A 16,820-nucleotide genomic window follows, 5' to 3' on the forward strand; every position below is an offset into this window, starting at 1 on the left:
TGATGCTCTATTGTAAAAAATTACTATAATGTTTTTATTCCAAGTATCGTTCATCGATAGTCGCTACCATCAGCTTTTCTTATTTTTTTAGTCAATTTACGAATTCCATCTCGAAAGAATGATGTATCTTAATGAATACAGCTATTTTTTTGTTACTTCATAAATAGTGAGGTGTTGCTTAGACATATCATGACTGATATATCAGAACAAGTAGAAATCAGAAGGAGCAAGGTCTGCAGCATACGGCGGGTCGGGAGACACTGCATTTTAGTATGTTTTAACCGGTTTTGCAACATGCGACCGAGGGTTGTCATGCTGAACAATAACATTTAGGTTTTAGCAGTTCATAGTATACCACACCAAGTTGATCCTACAAAATATAGATAATTAGCTTGAAGCCATGGATATTCCGCCATATGCCGTTGATGCTCATGTATGACCAGGTGGTTACCATACTATTTTTCGCTTTGGATTAACATAGTGGATCCACTTTTCATCGTCAGTAACAATATGATGCAGGGAACTTTTTCGATTCGATTTCGATTTTGCCGTTGAATCAGCCTTTCACACATGACCAAATGCATTTCAATGTCTCTTGGCTTCAATGCATGCGGTACAAAATATCCCAGCTTTTGGATCATTGCCATGTCCTTCAAGCGATTGGAAATTGCTTATTGTGTTATTGACAACAATTTTGAATATTCTTCTTGCGTATTTACTTTCTCTTTGGTATCAAAATCATTGCTTCTAAATGGTTGCCATAAGCTTCATACATCATTCGATGACCTTCAGCTGTATTTCTTCAAATTGAATTAAAAAGTAAAAGTTCTCTCATATGCCATTTACTCGATACATATTCATACATTTTCAACGCACTGATAGGTTTTTTTATTTACAATTCGTCGAAATGACACATACTAAAAAGTCTAAGGCTCAGTCTTGTCGGTCAGGCTTCCCATAAGATTATTCCATATTACTAGGCTGACAGCTATATGAAATCGGATATAACAATTATATCGTAATTTATGGAGATGAATGCCTGTCATTTTAAAATGCAACCAATCAATCTATGTTTATTTTACAATCTTTATAAGAAGGACGCTCTTGTTCTGACGTCAGCTGGGTGGAGTAAAATGTGGATAATATCGCAGGTGGTATAGGATACTCTATTTCAGGAACGTTTAATCGGTTTTGAGACGTAGCGAGAATTGCTGTACTTGATAACATTATTTTGCATCGTTGCAATATTTTGATTATGTTTTCTTCAATAGACGTGTTTAGTTCAACCCTTAGTTAGGCTTTGATTTGGTTTTAGCAGTTCATTGGTTTAGCCTATAATTATTTATGCTTGCAATTGTTGTAATAAATCATTTGTCGTGATCTCTAATGCAACAAAACTGTATGCCAAAATATTTGGGTTATAAATCATAAAACGTAGGGGAGCCAATTTTTTGAAGCTAGTTTGGTACATTTTTCGTATTTATAAACACAAAATCGGACATTTCACAAAGTATAAATTATTATTATTTACCATTTAACAAAATAATGTTTACTGAAATACTGCTGTTTGGAAGAAATCAAATTAATATAATTTTTACTGCATATAGACAAGAAATTGATTTAATGTTTGTAAAGGCTAAGCCGTACATAAACATATAATAATTTATTTTATATTTGTATTTCTTTTTAGATATGCTGGTGAGGCTGGTCTAGGAAGAATACAACTGACATTGAGGTATAGCATCCAGAGACAGAGACTTATTGTTGTTGTGCACAAGATAGCGTATGTAACAAAAAATATGTGTTGTTATTAAGTTAATATTTGCTTACTAACTTTTAGAAATATACCGTTAAAAGACCCATCAAATATACCTGATCCATACGTGAAATTATATCTTTTACCCGAGAGAGCTAAAGATACCAAGAGAAAAACTCAGGTAAGTACACTACTGAAGTACAGAATCATATTTACCCCAGTCAAATCTAAAATATGTATTTAAGTTAACAAGCCAATACTGTATGTGTTGGATAAGATGATAAAGATTCAAATAGGAATATTTGCGAACAGAAACACAATCTTAAGATCCAAATGATTCGCGGAAAATGTTACTGTTTACAAATTTTAACATCGAAATTTCCGGAATGAAAACCAACAATTTCTGATGAGCAAACTATCATGAAATCTTCTGGAACCTCTGTTTTCAAAGCACAATAACTTTTAACTGAGTGAACGAATGACGCTACTTTTATAGTTTGAATGCTCTTTATTCAAGTAATATGTATTGAACGTAGTTTCTTCAAGTTTTCAACTTTGCTTTGTAATGTTGGTCCTTTCAAACATAGTCTATTAAAATCACAACTTCCGGTGTTCCCTATCCTACTACAGTAACTAAAGGATGTTATGGTTAGGACATTTTTGGTCTTTGGTTAGATATTGGTTAAAGGCTATGAATAATACATAATGGTTAAGGATATGATATAATTCCTTTTAGTTTCGGATATTTATTAATTTTTTAAGGAATTATAAAATATAAATACATAATGATTAAACTTAGGACTTGATTTAACAGTTACCGAAAAAGAAACAATTAATCTATGTGTAATTAATATTGCTACTCATTTTTAAGCATTTAACATTATTCTCGTTTATATGATATTCTTTAATATCTTTATAGAAATCATTGTATATTAAAAATATACTTTATTTATAAGAAGAAAAATAGTTATTACAGGTGCATCGTCATCAACAATGACATTGCGAGAAAAAACTTAATATCAACATGTCAGTTTAGATTTAATAATTGATCAAACATTCAACAATTGATTAGGTGTCTAGAATAACTAATAACTATATTTCATTGAAAAGGCATGGAGATAAAAAGTCTGTTCAGTTATGATATATCCTTAGATGTAACACAAGCTTTCGATAAGATTTGACACGACTGTCGCGTTCATAAGCTACAGAAAATGTTATCGAAGTAACACATTGAATTATCAAAATCTTATATCACAGCCAAGAGGAAGTCTACTCTACAATGACATAAGTTAAAACGGGTGTACTATAAGGAATTGGGCCAATTCGTTATCTACTCACTTATGATATACGACAAATAGATATCATTATAGCTGCATGTGTTGATGTTATTGCGATTCTTGGATCCAACCTTGGAAAACAAAAATTTCTCTGGAATAAATATGATAACAGGAAACGAAAGAACTGGAATTGATATATGAGAAAATAATTGGTTAATTGGAAGAAAATATTCCAGAACAATGCCTTAAGATAAGTAAGTGCACCATATACTACAGGACTGACTACTTATACCGCGACCTTCAGATACCGACAGTCACTCAGAAAATCAAGAAATTTGCAGGAAGGCATCAGGAGAGACTTCATCCTCGAGTTAATATCCAAGTATTGTAACTTTTGGATAATACCAGAACAGAACACGTGTTTAATAGAAAAAGCACTGTTAACACTTAATAATTATTATTAGGAATGACAAAACCGTATTATTCTCTTCAACTTAATCCTCAATGTGTCTTTTTTATTTCTAGGTTATTAAAGATAACTGTAATCCCGTATTTGATGAAACCTTTGAATATATCATCAACCAAGCAGAGGTGAGCAACAAAAAGCTGGAGGTCACTGTGGGTACTCAAAAACAAATGTTTTATTCCATCAATAATATTTTAGGATATGTAAGTATAGGCAATAGTAACTATATAATAATATTAATTATATTTTTAAAAAATGAAACCTGAAACTATTTTGTCATTATGATATATATATATATATATATATATATATATATATATATATATATATATATATATATATATATATATTTTTTTTTTTTTTTTTGCTGATATTTTTTTTAATTTAGGTTATAATTGATCTGAGCAAACTGAACATAACCCAACCCTACAATGCGTGGTTTGATTTGCAGCCGGAAGGAGCATCTGAATAAATTAAATTTCAACAATTAATGTTCTTTACTCCCTATGAATCTCTAATTACAATTTTTGTATAATATTTATTTATATTATATATATTATATATAACTATATATGTGCCTTGAAGCTAACTTTTTTATTATATTCGCTAGCTTTAGCTAGTGCTTTTTGTTCAATGCATATGTTCGAAAATAATAAATTATGTGCACGTTATAATTAGTATTTTTATTAGTCCAGCAATATTTTTTTTATTAATCTTTTAAAACATCAACAATCTTTCTGTGGGCAATAAGTATTATTATATGATTTCCGTTATATAATATAACCATTCTAACATGTAGAAGATCACTTCAGTAAGTGATTCTAGATACTATTCTAACTTATTATAGAGATTATTAAATTTCACTCTATGTGTCTATTAATCAGTTCGTATGGTAGTTTGCGTTTGAGCCTACGCATTTCACTGTCATCGCGCACATTTAACTGTTTGGCTTTGTTAAGATGAAGTTGGAGGTTTCTTGTGGTTGATGTTAGATCCTCGTGTGATGATAAAACCGCTGTATCGTCAGCATATGTTGCAACAGTAGTGTTTCTTGAGATAGGTTTTAGGTTTTTGTTAATTTGGATGACTATTTTATGTATTTGTTCTGTTGTTCCATGTTTATTACAGAAGCCAAATTGACGGTCTGAAATAATATTTCTCTCCTCTGCGATTATTTTGAGCTTCTTAATGTATAGTTTTTCGAAAAGTTTAGAGATGACAGGTAACAAGCTTATAGGACGATAAGAGGAGACATCTGATTTTTCCCTAGGTTTAAGAACCATAATGTTTTGAGCCACTTTCCAAGTGCCAAGAAAATAATTAAGTCTTGGCATGGCATTAAATATGATTGTTATTAATTTGATGCACTTTCCTGAGAAAATGCATCAAATGTTAAAAAAGTCAACTATGTTATTTTCTTCTGTTGCGGATATTTCAGACGGGTACGGATTAAATACGGTTTTCAAGTGTTCAGAGAAAACTTCCGCTTTATCTTGATAAGATCACTTATGTTGTTTTTTTAATATTTATTGTTACTTTCCACAGAGAATATTCTGTTGCATTAGTTGACCTTAAGCTTTCTAAATAGTTTTGAATAATAGATAAATATTTATTAGCTCTTTCGGATCTTTTGTGACCCTGTTGTATTCTCTCTTGTTTTCTTCTGTTCTGATTTGTTGCCAGGTTTTTCGCAGTTTTCTTGTTTCAGCAATTTTATGTTTAATTGTAGATTAAATATATTTAAACTTTTGATATGTAGCTCTATTAGGTGTTGTGTACCATGCGGCCTATTGTATAGTTTTGATTATATTTTTTTCTATTACTTCTGTATCTCATTCTGTTTTGAGAACTAAATTTAGTGTTACTAAACTGTCTAATTTCTCTCTAATAACGGCCAGTTAGTTTTGGTGTTTTGTAAAGAAGGTGATTTTGTTTTGTTGAGAATATTTGAGTTCACTGTTATAATAAGTGTTAAGTGATCAGATGATAGATCGAAGCATGATTCAGCCTTGCACGTTTTGGACCAATTCTCCGCCTTTTGGTGTTATTAGTCTAGAACCCTATATAACCTAAGAAACGATTGGTTAAGAAAATAGTAAGGAGAGCACTTTATACGATATTAGAATTTAGTTAGACAGATGTTGTCCAGTACTGTATTGATGCGATGCCATATGGGGTTTTAGAAAACAGACTGTCCTTCCCACCGAGATATATCGAATAGAGACCTCTATAAATGTTTTGTTTTGATTTTTGCTATTCGTCTTTGATTACTTTGATTTTAGTTGGTTACAACATATAAAATATCTAAAAGATAAGTGTGCCTTTGATAGCAGTATATTAAAGTTTATATCAAATTCGCAGTCATAACTAGCACACTGAACATAGGGCTTTGACTTTTAGTAATTGTTGACGTTGTGCATTTAGCGACTTTGCAGTTAGTACTAAACTTCTAAAGAAAGCTGTTAAAGTTTCATGATATTCTATAGTACTATTGTTGTTTTTAAAACAATGGATCAGAAATAATTTCATGTTTTAATGTTACACTGCTTCTTAATGGAAAAAATACCGTTCGAGCGATGCAATTGCTTGACCAGTATTATAATGAGTCCTCTCCATTAGAAACAACAATAAAATGTTGGTTTTTTGACTTCAAGCGTGGTCGTCTCTACTCTCTACTACCGTAGATGAATTGTTACGCCCGGGACTTTTCAGTCGATCTGTTATATCGGTACAAACTACATATGCGAACAAAATAAATATTGTTTTAGAGTTCCTATAGCTATCGGTATCCTTACAGCCAAGCCATATGCTGTAAACATTATAGATCTTACAGGATGAGAATGAGGATTTTAAAACAAATTAAATTTATTCAATTTTCACATCCTTGGGGCGTATACACAATTGAATTTCATACATTATGTACATCCACTTTTATGTTGATTCTTTCAAATATCAATATGTATGGATATGAACTCACTTCTGTAGGAGTAGATATCTTAATGCCTATATTTTCAATTTATGCTAGCCCCACTATGGATTTAATCGTGCAGAATATGCTTTGAAAGATTAATTTTTTAACAAAGTGTTATATCATGCGAGTGTTAACTGGCTTAACTAAGAAAACTATATATTCAAAGACGAAGCGGGATATGAAGGATAGTGATGAGTGAATATACCAAGGAAATTTGGGTAGAAACTGTGTCCTTTTGAGAATCAATAACAGCAAACTGGCGGGCGAAGAAACAGGCGTTACTCGATAATAATTTTATTGCAACTATAAGCTGTGTGTACATCCCTTTGATCGGTTCTTTGGGAGAGAGATGTTGTATCGCGTAACTAATATGACCCCAGCTACGGGCTTCATATACGAGAAAATGTGGCTATGAGAAATTACTTGTGTTAAGTTTAAATAGTGTAACGAGTGAGATGTCTAAAAATAGGCGTCACCGAGATAGGGTTTGATTTGTTTTATAATAACCACTTGTTTCCTCTTTTTCCACTTAACTTAAAATTAATAAATTATAATTTAAAAAAAATTAAAATAAATTTTGGGATTTTAAACTCTTTTACATATTCTAAATTATATATGAGTCCTATTGCTCTTTTGTAAATGTTTACGATTATGTCACATTTACAATTATAATTTTATTTTGACCTCTGCTGTGGTATGTCTCTCTTTTATTTATATATTTATTTAGTGGTTGAGTTATTGAATTATCGTAAAAGCATCTGCAAGAAAATATAAAGAGAACTGTATAACGATTTTGGCGTAATCGAAATTATTAATTGTTCTGTAAGGTACTGTCTATTGGCATCTGTAATAATAAAGAGATTTATAGATAATTTGGATCTGGTATTGGTTTGACCATTATGGTAATTGATGTGAATAGTGTACGTTCATACAGATATTTAGAATGGCAATTTTTATGAAACTATTGAATTGGCTCATATTAAAAAAAATTAATTGCAAGAAATTGAAATTGAATTTAGTATCGAGAGCGTTTGGGTATGGTTCTTTTTAAATCATATTATTTTTGGGTGAAAGAGCACCCTAAGTATCAAAATATGTGAAGACGACGAATACTTATACGTATAGATTAAACGCATTGGGAAGCATTTAAAATATTGGATATTGTCTACCATATGCAATAAAGTCTAGAGAAGTTGAATGACTCCTGAAATGTAAAATTAATGGGAGTTTTGCATTGCAAAGATGCTGCAGACAAAAGTGAATTCCCTATGACAATCTCGAAATTCGTTGGGATAATTTTCCATATCTATCATGATACACATACATATGGCGCAAAAGTCTTGGAGTATATATGGAGTACCCAACATGGCGTGGTCTACTAAAAGTGTTGCTAAAATCGAGCGAATCGATTATGGGTGAATAGCGACTTTAACCAATGGGGTTTAGTGGAACTATGTATCAAGAAAGAAATGGAGAGTCATTCAGTTATATCACCAGAATTGTGGGAAAACTAAAAAGATTGAAGCTTATCGTGGAACGCTAAAATGGAAATTCGGATTATTCTGGACTGATAATCCATTCATTCTGATTAATGGCACATGGTCCAACTTTCGGGATCGTCAAGAGCTTGGATAGTGGTCGACAGTATTCTCCCAAATAAATATTTGATAGTTTTTGTGGCGGTTTTTGATTTAGCATCTAAATAGGTTTTCGAGTATTTTACAATTTTCTAGTCTAAATGGAAAACTGCCACAAACACTTAATGAAATTAATATGAAACTATGAATGTCTTAATAATTCGCATTCACACATGTATTAGCAGTGGGATAACAGCTTAGTGTTACATAGAGTAAGAGAGTTTTTGTATTTTTTGTAACTTCTGGGTTTAAGATAACATCCATACTTTACGCATCTTGAGGAAAGAGGAATGTCTAAAAATCTTGTAATTGTATTTTGGCTCTTCTTGGTTTCTATATCTACTGTATCGTTTGGGACTAGGATAACAAGTCATTATCTCATGATGGACAGAAACACGTTTGACAATGTTCTCATTTGGATGAGAAAGTTTGTAAATTCATATTGCTCTTACCATTTTTGCTTTTAGTTGTATGTTGATCCTTTAAAAACTATAAGTTCTGGCTTTTAGCTTTTTTTCTTGTCCTTAATAGTAACTTTCAGTTCGAAAATTATAGGTGGCGGAGATTGTTTGGATTGCTTCATTATTTGCTTAAATGAAGGCTTTGTTTTATGGCTAGGCATTCACTATTAGTGCTATATACTTTTGACCTATTACACAAAGAAATAGGTCGTGCTCTTTCGATACGATATAGCGTAAGTTAACAACCTACTAGATTTTCTTAAACACTATATTTAAATTTGTTGTATTTCATAATCAATGTTGGCTTGTTTTGGTTTTTCAGCAGACAAGTAATCAAACTATACGTAATAATAATGTTAGATATTTTGTAACGACATAATAATTTTTATGGTTTAATTTAAATAACGTTTTTTTATGGCACTACAAATTTTCAGTTCGATATTTTTTAGAGATAAGGGCTTTAGAATAATATATTTCTTGTATTTCCTTGCTTGCTATATCTTTATTTTCATAAATTATAATATGTTATGAGTTGATAGGCTAAATGAACAAACTTGTGCGTATAATTCTTTTATAACTTGCAATTTTTATTGTGATAATCGGCGAGCAATTACCATTTATTCCATATGAATGTGATAAAAGTGAATTTTAAAAATGTAATTAGGCTGAAGCCGAAAATAAATACACTGCTGAGCATTGATAAAATGACAGTCGTTAAAATGACCGTTAAGTACTTTATGGTAGCTCTGCTATTAGTAGGAGGTTTATGTGGTGTTTTCACCATAAGGGTTTGTAAGACGTTTTCATCATATTATTTAAATATGATTGGACAATGTACCGATAATCCAAATCCAGATTTAACTCAGGTAAGCAGTATATAGAATAAAAATATGAGAAAGTAATATTGATTGGTCTGGGCTTAATTTATATGGGGTTTTCAGGAAATTTATTTTATATAAAGGAATACAACCAGTTTAGTTTTGGAAATAGTATTCATTGTTTTCTATAATATCTAGCGTGTTTAACCATTTATTTCCTGCTGCTATTGGTCCATGCTTCATATATTTAGCAGAGCAAATGATAAACCGATGGAGCTAGCTCAAGAGGGTCTTCTCAAGTCATGCAGGCACCGTTGACTAGAGTGTTGTAATAGTATAACTTGCTAGTTTTCTTGTTCCACATATATATTTTTCTGACCAAAATCTACGGTTAGTTTCTTTTATGGTTGTTTGACTGTAGCGTTTAGCAGTGACTATCTGATAAAATTCCAGGATTTAGTAATAAAAGTTCTTCATTGTCCTGTTTCTAAGTACTGGAAAGACTTTTACTTTTGGTAAACATCTAGTACTTTTCATTATAAAATATAAAATATATTTGTTATCGGTGAAGTTACGTGTTTAATATATGTCAACTAATTAGGTGGTATTTCACCAACATTTGTTAGACTTACCACTGCATCAAGTTTTTAGATGTTTTTTGTTTGATGTAAACGCTTGAAATAGTTATTGTTTGAATGACTCTTGGCGAGCTGCAAGGAGTTGTTGCGATTGTATTGTCTTCTGGATTTGGTCATACTAGCTGGCGATTGGGTTACCCACTACATATTTATTTAATGTGAATAACTTACTACAACTGTAATATTATTTTTTCGATATTAAAATGTACTGAATTATTTTATTGCTGGGTTCTTTTATAGGCCCAAATTATAAAAAAATGGGGTTTTATTGCTGAAAATCTAGAAATTACCACAGAGGATGGTTACAAAATAACAGTGGTTAGAGGGTACCATCCAACTAAACGTGGTCGATCGCCTGTTGTTTTCGGTCATGGAATCGTCTCCAATGGCTACACGTGGATTGATCGAGATAAGAAGAGTTTACGTATGTGACTTTTTCATACGCTGTAATAGGCTAAAAAACTTGTGATTTTAGCATATATATTGGGTAACTTGGGGCATGAATTCTGGATTACAAATTGGAGAGGAACAAAACCGAGTAGAAAGCACTTGAATATGTCGGATACAGAAAGCAGTTTCTGGAAATTTAGGTAAGAAATTAGCATCGACAAGTCAAGAAAATAGATATTGTGTGTACGACGTGGTGATTATTCATCTAGTACAGTTTTCCTTTGTTTAAAATGTTATAAATGTGAATTAAAAATGTTATTTAATGTTGTTGAAAGTGTATGGTCAACATAAGCTTATTTATGCAGTCAACGGTTTAGATGTGATGATTTTGAGTTGAGAGTTGCAGAAAGAAGATATAAGAAATGTAGAATTCATGAAAGTATATATGATAACGTTTATATTATCTGCTGTATTCATTACAGGTTATTGATACTTATTATTAATGATTCTAAGTAGAACACAAAAACTATTTTTTAATAGAAATTTTATTCATCAATATTTTTACAAAATTTCTTCAGTCGCCTTCAAGTTACTGTCCATTAGATGCGATGTAATTTTCAAATATTTTCCCACTATTTTATACTCATCTCTGGGACTACTATCGACCAGTGCCTTTTGAGGGCTTGTTTATATCGAGTGCACACCACCGCAGTTTTTCTTTTAGATTGTTTTTTCGGCCAAGTTACTACGTTTAGATCTTGTGAATTCCTAGGATAGATAGTTCGACTTTCAGTGGTTTCCTGTTCATAACATCTATAGAGGTCTTGACTTCCGAATAAATGTAGTTATTAACAATCTGTCCACAGGAAGTAGATTCAAAAAATAAAATAAGGTATAATTCAATAATTATAAAAAGGTAATGATAGGCCTCTTCGTAAACGATACCATTTTTATTTTGTGTTTTGTTTTGTTGATTTCAAGGGAGCTGATTCTCTGAGATTGAGTCTGAGGAAGTGTCATTAACTGACCTTATTTTGTGCACACATGTTTTTTTAGCTTTAAACAGCGGGATTTTAGAAAATTTGACAATTTCAAGAAACAAAATTTTCAGCCATACTCTTTGTTCTTTCAAATTTCATAATGATTTGGCAGGTGAAACACAAGAATATCAGCATATAAACAATCAATTTACTATTGGCAATCATATAGTCTGAAATTTGCCACATAGGAATTCCACAAAATTGTGTCAAGGAAAAATTCGAGTAGTTAGTTTGAAAATAACTTAAATGATAGCGAATATGATTATTTATTTTTTAATGTTGTAATAGCTCACACTAGTTTTGTACACATATTTATTATTTAAGAATATTAAAGTTGTATAAACTTAAAAAAAAACAAATTATAAAATATTCTAAATTTTTAATGTAATATTAAAAAATCTTTAATATAAAATCTGTATCCAGAAACAAAAATTCCAAACAAATTTTTTTAAAAAATTTCATAATGGTTTCGTAGCTGAAACACGATTCTGTTTTTTTTACTCTAGAGATTTACTGACTTGTTTGTATAAATATTATTGTAATTCATGTTATAACATTGTTTTTAGTTTCCATGAAGTTGCTGCATACGATTTGAAGGCAATTATGGAAAAAGTTTATGATACTACAAACCAGAAATCCATATATATTGGAATGTCCATGGGAACAACAATAAGTTTTATATTTGCTTCGATATATCCGTCATTTGCGGACAAAACGCTTAGTAGAATTATATCTTTGGCGCCAGTAGCCTATTTAACTGACATCCCGAGTATTTTACGTTATGGTGTTCCATATTTGGATATATTGGAGGTAACTAGACAGAGTTTGATTTAATACAATTTTTTATATAAGTAATATATATGTATTATTTATAAGATTATTTTAGAGTAAGAGGCACTTGAGAAAAATTAGTTTAGCATATATTAATCAAAATATATTCCATCATTTTCTATATTTTTCTACCTTTATGGTAACAAAATGATACCGTATAGGAAGAATGATTTTGATAGACCCTAATCAATTCATTTTATATATTCTGTATCAGGCAAGCCATACTACATCAGTTTGAATATATACATGGTTGTTTACATAAAATTCTTTTTTGTATATAACTTAAATTATAATGTATATTATAATTTAATAAAAATGCCTTATATAGTTCCTATTATTTTAAAGTTTAATTATTATATTGTTTGTTGTTTAATTTTAGCATTTTGTATCGAGAAATGGACAAGCCTTTCCATCGTTCGAAATTCCTATACAGAAATACTTGTGTGCTAATACGCCTCATCAATATTTTCTCTGTAATATAGTTAAAGGATTGGTGTTTGGTTCAAATTTTGATCAGTTGGACCCGGTATGTATTTGACATATTACATATAAATACTTTTTTAAATCATTCAATCACCATATAATATTTATATGTGCAATATGAGCACGATAAACTTATTTCAACATTTCATTTACACTACATTAACGCCACTGGAAAAACAATTTCTATTTTAGTATCTAAACTAGTGAGTGTGACTAAAGTGTTGCAAAATAAAGTAGATAGTTTGTTATTATTTAAACGAAAATTGTGACGAAGGAGTACGTGTGACGCCTCAAGATGCCTTACCATTCAAATTTAGAGTTTCTGCTCTATAACTGCTAAGTTTTTTGTGTGATTGCCAAATTCAGTGAACTATAACTTTCTATATTATAGGTTATGGAGTGTATTTACTATATCATTATTTAATTATTTTTGGATGTATTTACACTTCCTATAAGTGCGTTTCATATTTACAATCCTTGATCTTTCTTGATTTTTCGCTAGTAGATTTGATTTAGTCGATTGCATTCTACTATCTGGATCTGTAAAGTGATTTTACTTGTTTTTTGGAATTTATTTTTATATAATACTAAACTATACCTAACGAATAAAATGCATGAATGTTAATGCAAGACGTCATCAATTTTCAATAGTTTCACCATCGTTATTAAATTTCATCGGTTTTCATTTCGTACAACAATCAATTTCATGCTTGAGATTATTAACAATTTTTTGGTTTATAGTCGTAACCATTCACTTCTTACAAATAGTAAACAACGACTTTAATGTAAATACATATTCTTTTTTGTTCAAGCGATATCTGTCGTTTTTATGGAAAACTTGGAATTATTGAGCATGAGCTTCTTCAAAATATTTTGAAATCTGAACGCGGTTTATCTTGTTTACAGTATCTTGAAAAATTCGTCTCAGAAATGGAAAAGCAAATACGGAATGAGCACTCAACGAAAATGTTGATCATTTACAGTGTCATTTACAGTGTTGTAATAGTTGGTAAAATAAATGGAATCTCTAAAATTTGTAGTTGTCTTAGAAAACTACAATCCTACACATGATATTATAAACAAAAATCGTCATTTGATATATTGTGAATTTGGAGTGTTCTTGGCCATTAATTTTATGAACACTAATGTAGATATTGATCATTTGGCTGTAAATAAGATTTGTTTGATTTAACATAAACGGGAAAATTAACAAAATCATCGAAGTCTTCTAAAATCAAAAAGTCGATGAGGAGGCGAATCAATCTCCGATACTCACGATAATGTAAGCGTTCACACATCGTCTCAAACAATGAAATGGTTGAAAGGCCAAAATATCGAGTTAATAAATTATCGGTCGTACAGTCCTGACTTGGCACAATTTTTTTATTCCCGAACATTTATTATCCAAAGAAGCGATTGGCGTATTTCAAGCTTGTATTTTGACCTATTGGATCTCAATTGCCATTGAATTGATTGAGTTGCTGAAAATCTGTTATGATAATTGGCTCCAATGCATCTACGATCATCAATATTCGTGTTTTTATTATTAGACCAAAAATATAAATAGCAACCATCGTATTATATGTCTTAGTTTTCAAATAATGTGATTAATTGCGAACATTATAAACAATACGTGGAGTTTAGAGCTGTTAGACAGCAATGACTTATTCATCCAATATTATTTTAGTCAACATTTCCTGTTACGGAAAGTTTAAATTATGACAGCTGTAGTTGGAATATGATCGTGCATTACTCCCAGATAATTAAAAGTAATTTGTTTGCCCGTTATAATTATGGTAAGCCTGGAAATATTATTAGATATGGAAACAAATATCCCCCATTGTATCCGGTGGAAAATATTACAATTCCTGTTATTTTATTTGTCGGCAAGAATGATTATTTGTCAACAAAGCAGGTTAGTATTAAACATATACTGTTAGCTCGCTGTTAGATTGTGGCTTCACATTTCATTTTAGAACGCTGACAGGTTGTATAATAAATTGAACACAAGAGTAAGATGTGGTTATTATACTGTAGCTGATACTAGATGGGATCATGTAGATTTCATCGAGGCCACCGACGTTACGACTATTTTGTATCCGATTGTCTTAAATGTCATAAAATCCAACATTACTGATATATGTACAGAAAATTTATAATATGCTGTTTGTTTGCTGGAAAACGATAATATTTGTGCGAAATAAACTTTGGACTAGAATTAGTATGAAATGAGATCATCAAAGTTAAATTAAGAAAATTATTGTACGTAATAAATATTTACTTTTATGTTATCATTTATACCGTTAGGGTTAAAAGGCTTTTGTCAAAATGAATACAAAATATTTGAGCAAATATCAGTGTATTTATACCTTTAACAGAAAAAGTCAGAATATGGTGGACATCATTGATGGTCGATAAATTATTAATGATGGTCGATAAGAGATTAGCGTGACTAAAATACATATATAGTCTATTCAAAACAGCAGTCCTTTGCTTCAAAATAGGTCTCAGTTTCGTTGATTACCTCTTCATTCGACGAAAATTTCTTCCCAGCGAGCATTGTTTTGAGATCTGAGAACAGGAAATAGTCGCTGAGGATCAGATCTGGAGAATAGGGTGGATGAGGAAGCAATTCGAAGCCAAAATTCATAAATTTCTGCCATCGTTTTCACTGACTTCTGACATGGTGCATTGTCTTGGTGAAGCAGCACTTTCGTCAATTTCGTCCTTCAAGCGGTCCAATAACGCTATGCAATAGTCGCTCTTGATGTTCCTTCCTTTTTCAAGGTAGTCAATGAAAATAATTTCATGCGCATCTCAAAATACAGATGCCATAACCTTGCCAGCGCGGCACCCACGTTGCATAGAGAAGGGATTTAATTAAACCTCCAAATATTGCTTTCAAAAGAGTAAAATTTTTGAAAACATATAACAAAATCAAGGACGAATTGTTATATCAATTTGTATATTTAGATGGGACAAAGATATTTCAGAATGGTAAATTGGGCCACTCATGGCAAGATGATAATAAATATAGTGTCAAGACAACAAAAGTGGATGAGAAAAGGTAAACGTTAGAATATCTATCGATTAGGTTTTTTAGTCATAGCATTTATAAATAATTCATTGTAGGCATATAGTTCTTCATGTTGGAAACAGGACCGGTTCTATTCCTGGTGCAGAATTATTATTTTTCTTTAAGGCCAAGGGTGACTACCATGGAGAAATGAATCATAATTTGTTTTTGCAGTGGTTTGAAAATCAGCTTTTAAAGGACTTTGAGGAACCATCAGTTACTGTTATTGGCAATGCACCATATTATAGTAAACTGGTAGAGAATATTTTTGAGGAAACTATGTTAAATAATGATCTATTTCAAATTGTTACTCGGTAAATATAAATGAAAAATTTAATTGCATTTTATTTGTTTTGCACCTTCATAAATAAGCCTGAGAGAATATTCATGGTAGATCAGATTGCTGAAGGTTTTGGCCACAGAGTCTTCCTTCCTATCACTGTATGTTCAATCCAATTGAGTTAAGGTCGAGAAGGATATTTAAACTAGAATGGCCCCGATTTATGGCAAGAAGCATTGTTGACAATAGCACTTTCCCTATGGATGAGCTCGATCAGACACATTGAAGATGAAATTGATATATGGTGAAATGGTGAAATAGTTTGCGATAGATTGGAATTAAACGTCTTAGTTATTCACTTGAGTCGTGATTCTGAAAGTGACAGTGATTGAATAAAACTGTATGAATGTTGGTTCAATGCTGGCAATTACCAAGACAGGGTGATGAAAGAGGAAAAAAATAATATGCCAGTATATAATTAATATACTCTAACTGTAGGAAATTGTATTATGGAGTGTGAAAACTTTATGTGCATGTATGTTATTGTTCAGAATATACATGATTGTTTGGTTAACAAGTATAAGGAGAGAAATAACACTAACTGTTTTGCAGGTATGGCAAATGCATTAAGGGGAATGCAGTGATTAAATGTAATTTTATCAAGAAAGTTATATACGGGTAGTATATAGAATAAAC

The 16,820-nt window shown here is 31.1% G+C and overlaps 2 protein-coding genes across 2 annotated transcripts in view; both read left to right on the forward strand.

The window, feature by feature from the left end:
- The window catches only part of LOC143193237 (extended synaptotagmin-2), a 32,564-nt gene extending 28,391 nt beyond the window's left edge, over window positions 1–4,173 (forward strand). The window contains exons 17-20 of the mRNA XM_076399318.1: window positions 1,691–1,783; window positions 1,841–1,937; window positions 3,559–3,702; window positions 3,888–4,173. Coding sequence (XP_076255433.1) covers window positions 1,691–1,783; window positions 1,841–1,937; window positions 3,559–3,702; window positions 3,888–3,971 — 418 coding nt within the window. The 3' untranslated portion in view covers window positions 3,972–4,173. The remainder of the gene's footprint in view (window positions 1–1,690; window positions 1,784–1,840; window positions 1,938–3,558; window positions 3,703–3,887) is intronic.
- Window positions 4,174–9,224: 5,051 nt separating this feature from the next.
- On the forward strand, window positions 9,225–15,120 carry LOC143193238 (lipase member J). The gene is made up of 7 exons (XM_076399319.1): window positions 9,225–9,434; window positions 10,265–10,448; window positions 10,500–10,614; window positions 12,021–12,264; window positions 12,665–12,811; window positions 14,456–14,683; window positions 14,745–15,120. Exons 1-7 carry the CDS (start codon window positions 9,273–9,275, stop codon window positions 14,925–14,927), a joined length of 1,263 nt encoding a protein of 420 aa, XP_076255434.1. The 5' UTR covers window positions 9,225–9,272; the 3' UTR covers window positions 14,928–15,120.
- The last annotated feature ends 1,700 nt before the right edge of the window (window positions 15,121–16,820 follow it).

This window comes from Rhynchophorus ferrugineus, unplaced genomic scaffold (genome assembly GCF_030347505.1).
Source record: "Rhynchophorus ferrugineus isolate W39M unplaced genomic scaffold, kcgeb_rfMv2 rfM3, whole genome shotgun sequence".
In the NCBI taxonomy this organism is placed as follows: domain Eukaryota; kingdom Metazoa; phylum Arthropoda; class Insecta; order Coleoptera; family Curculionidae; genus Rhynchophorus; species Rhynchophorus ferrugineus.

What these genes read in the sequence shown, in the direction of transcription:
- LOC143193238 (XM_076399319.1), top strand. Translation starts at nt 9,273, where the DNA reads ATGACAGTCGTTAAAATGACCGTTAAGTACTTTATGGTAGCTCTGCTA. An exon ending in AGCAGTTTCTGGAAATTTAG is followed by an intron (nt 10,615 to 12,020) that starts GTAAGAAATTAG and finishes CATTGTTTTTAG; the next exon opens with TTTCCATGAAGTTGCTGCAT. An exon ending in ATTATTTGTCAACAAAGCAG is followed by an intron (nt 14,684 to 14,744) that starts GTTAGTATTAAA and finishes ATTTCATTTTAG; the next exon opens with AACGCTGACAGGTTGTATAA.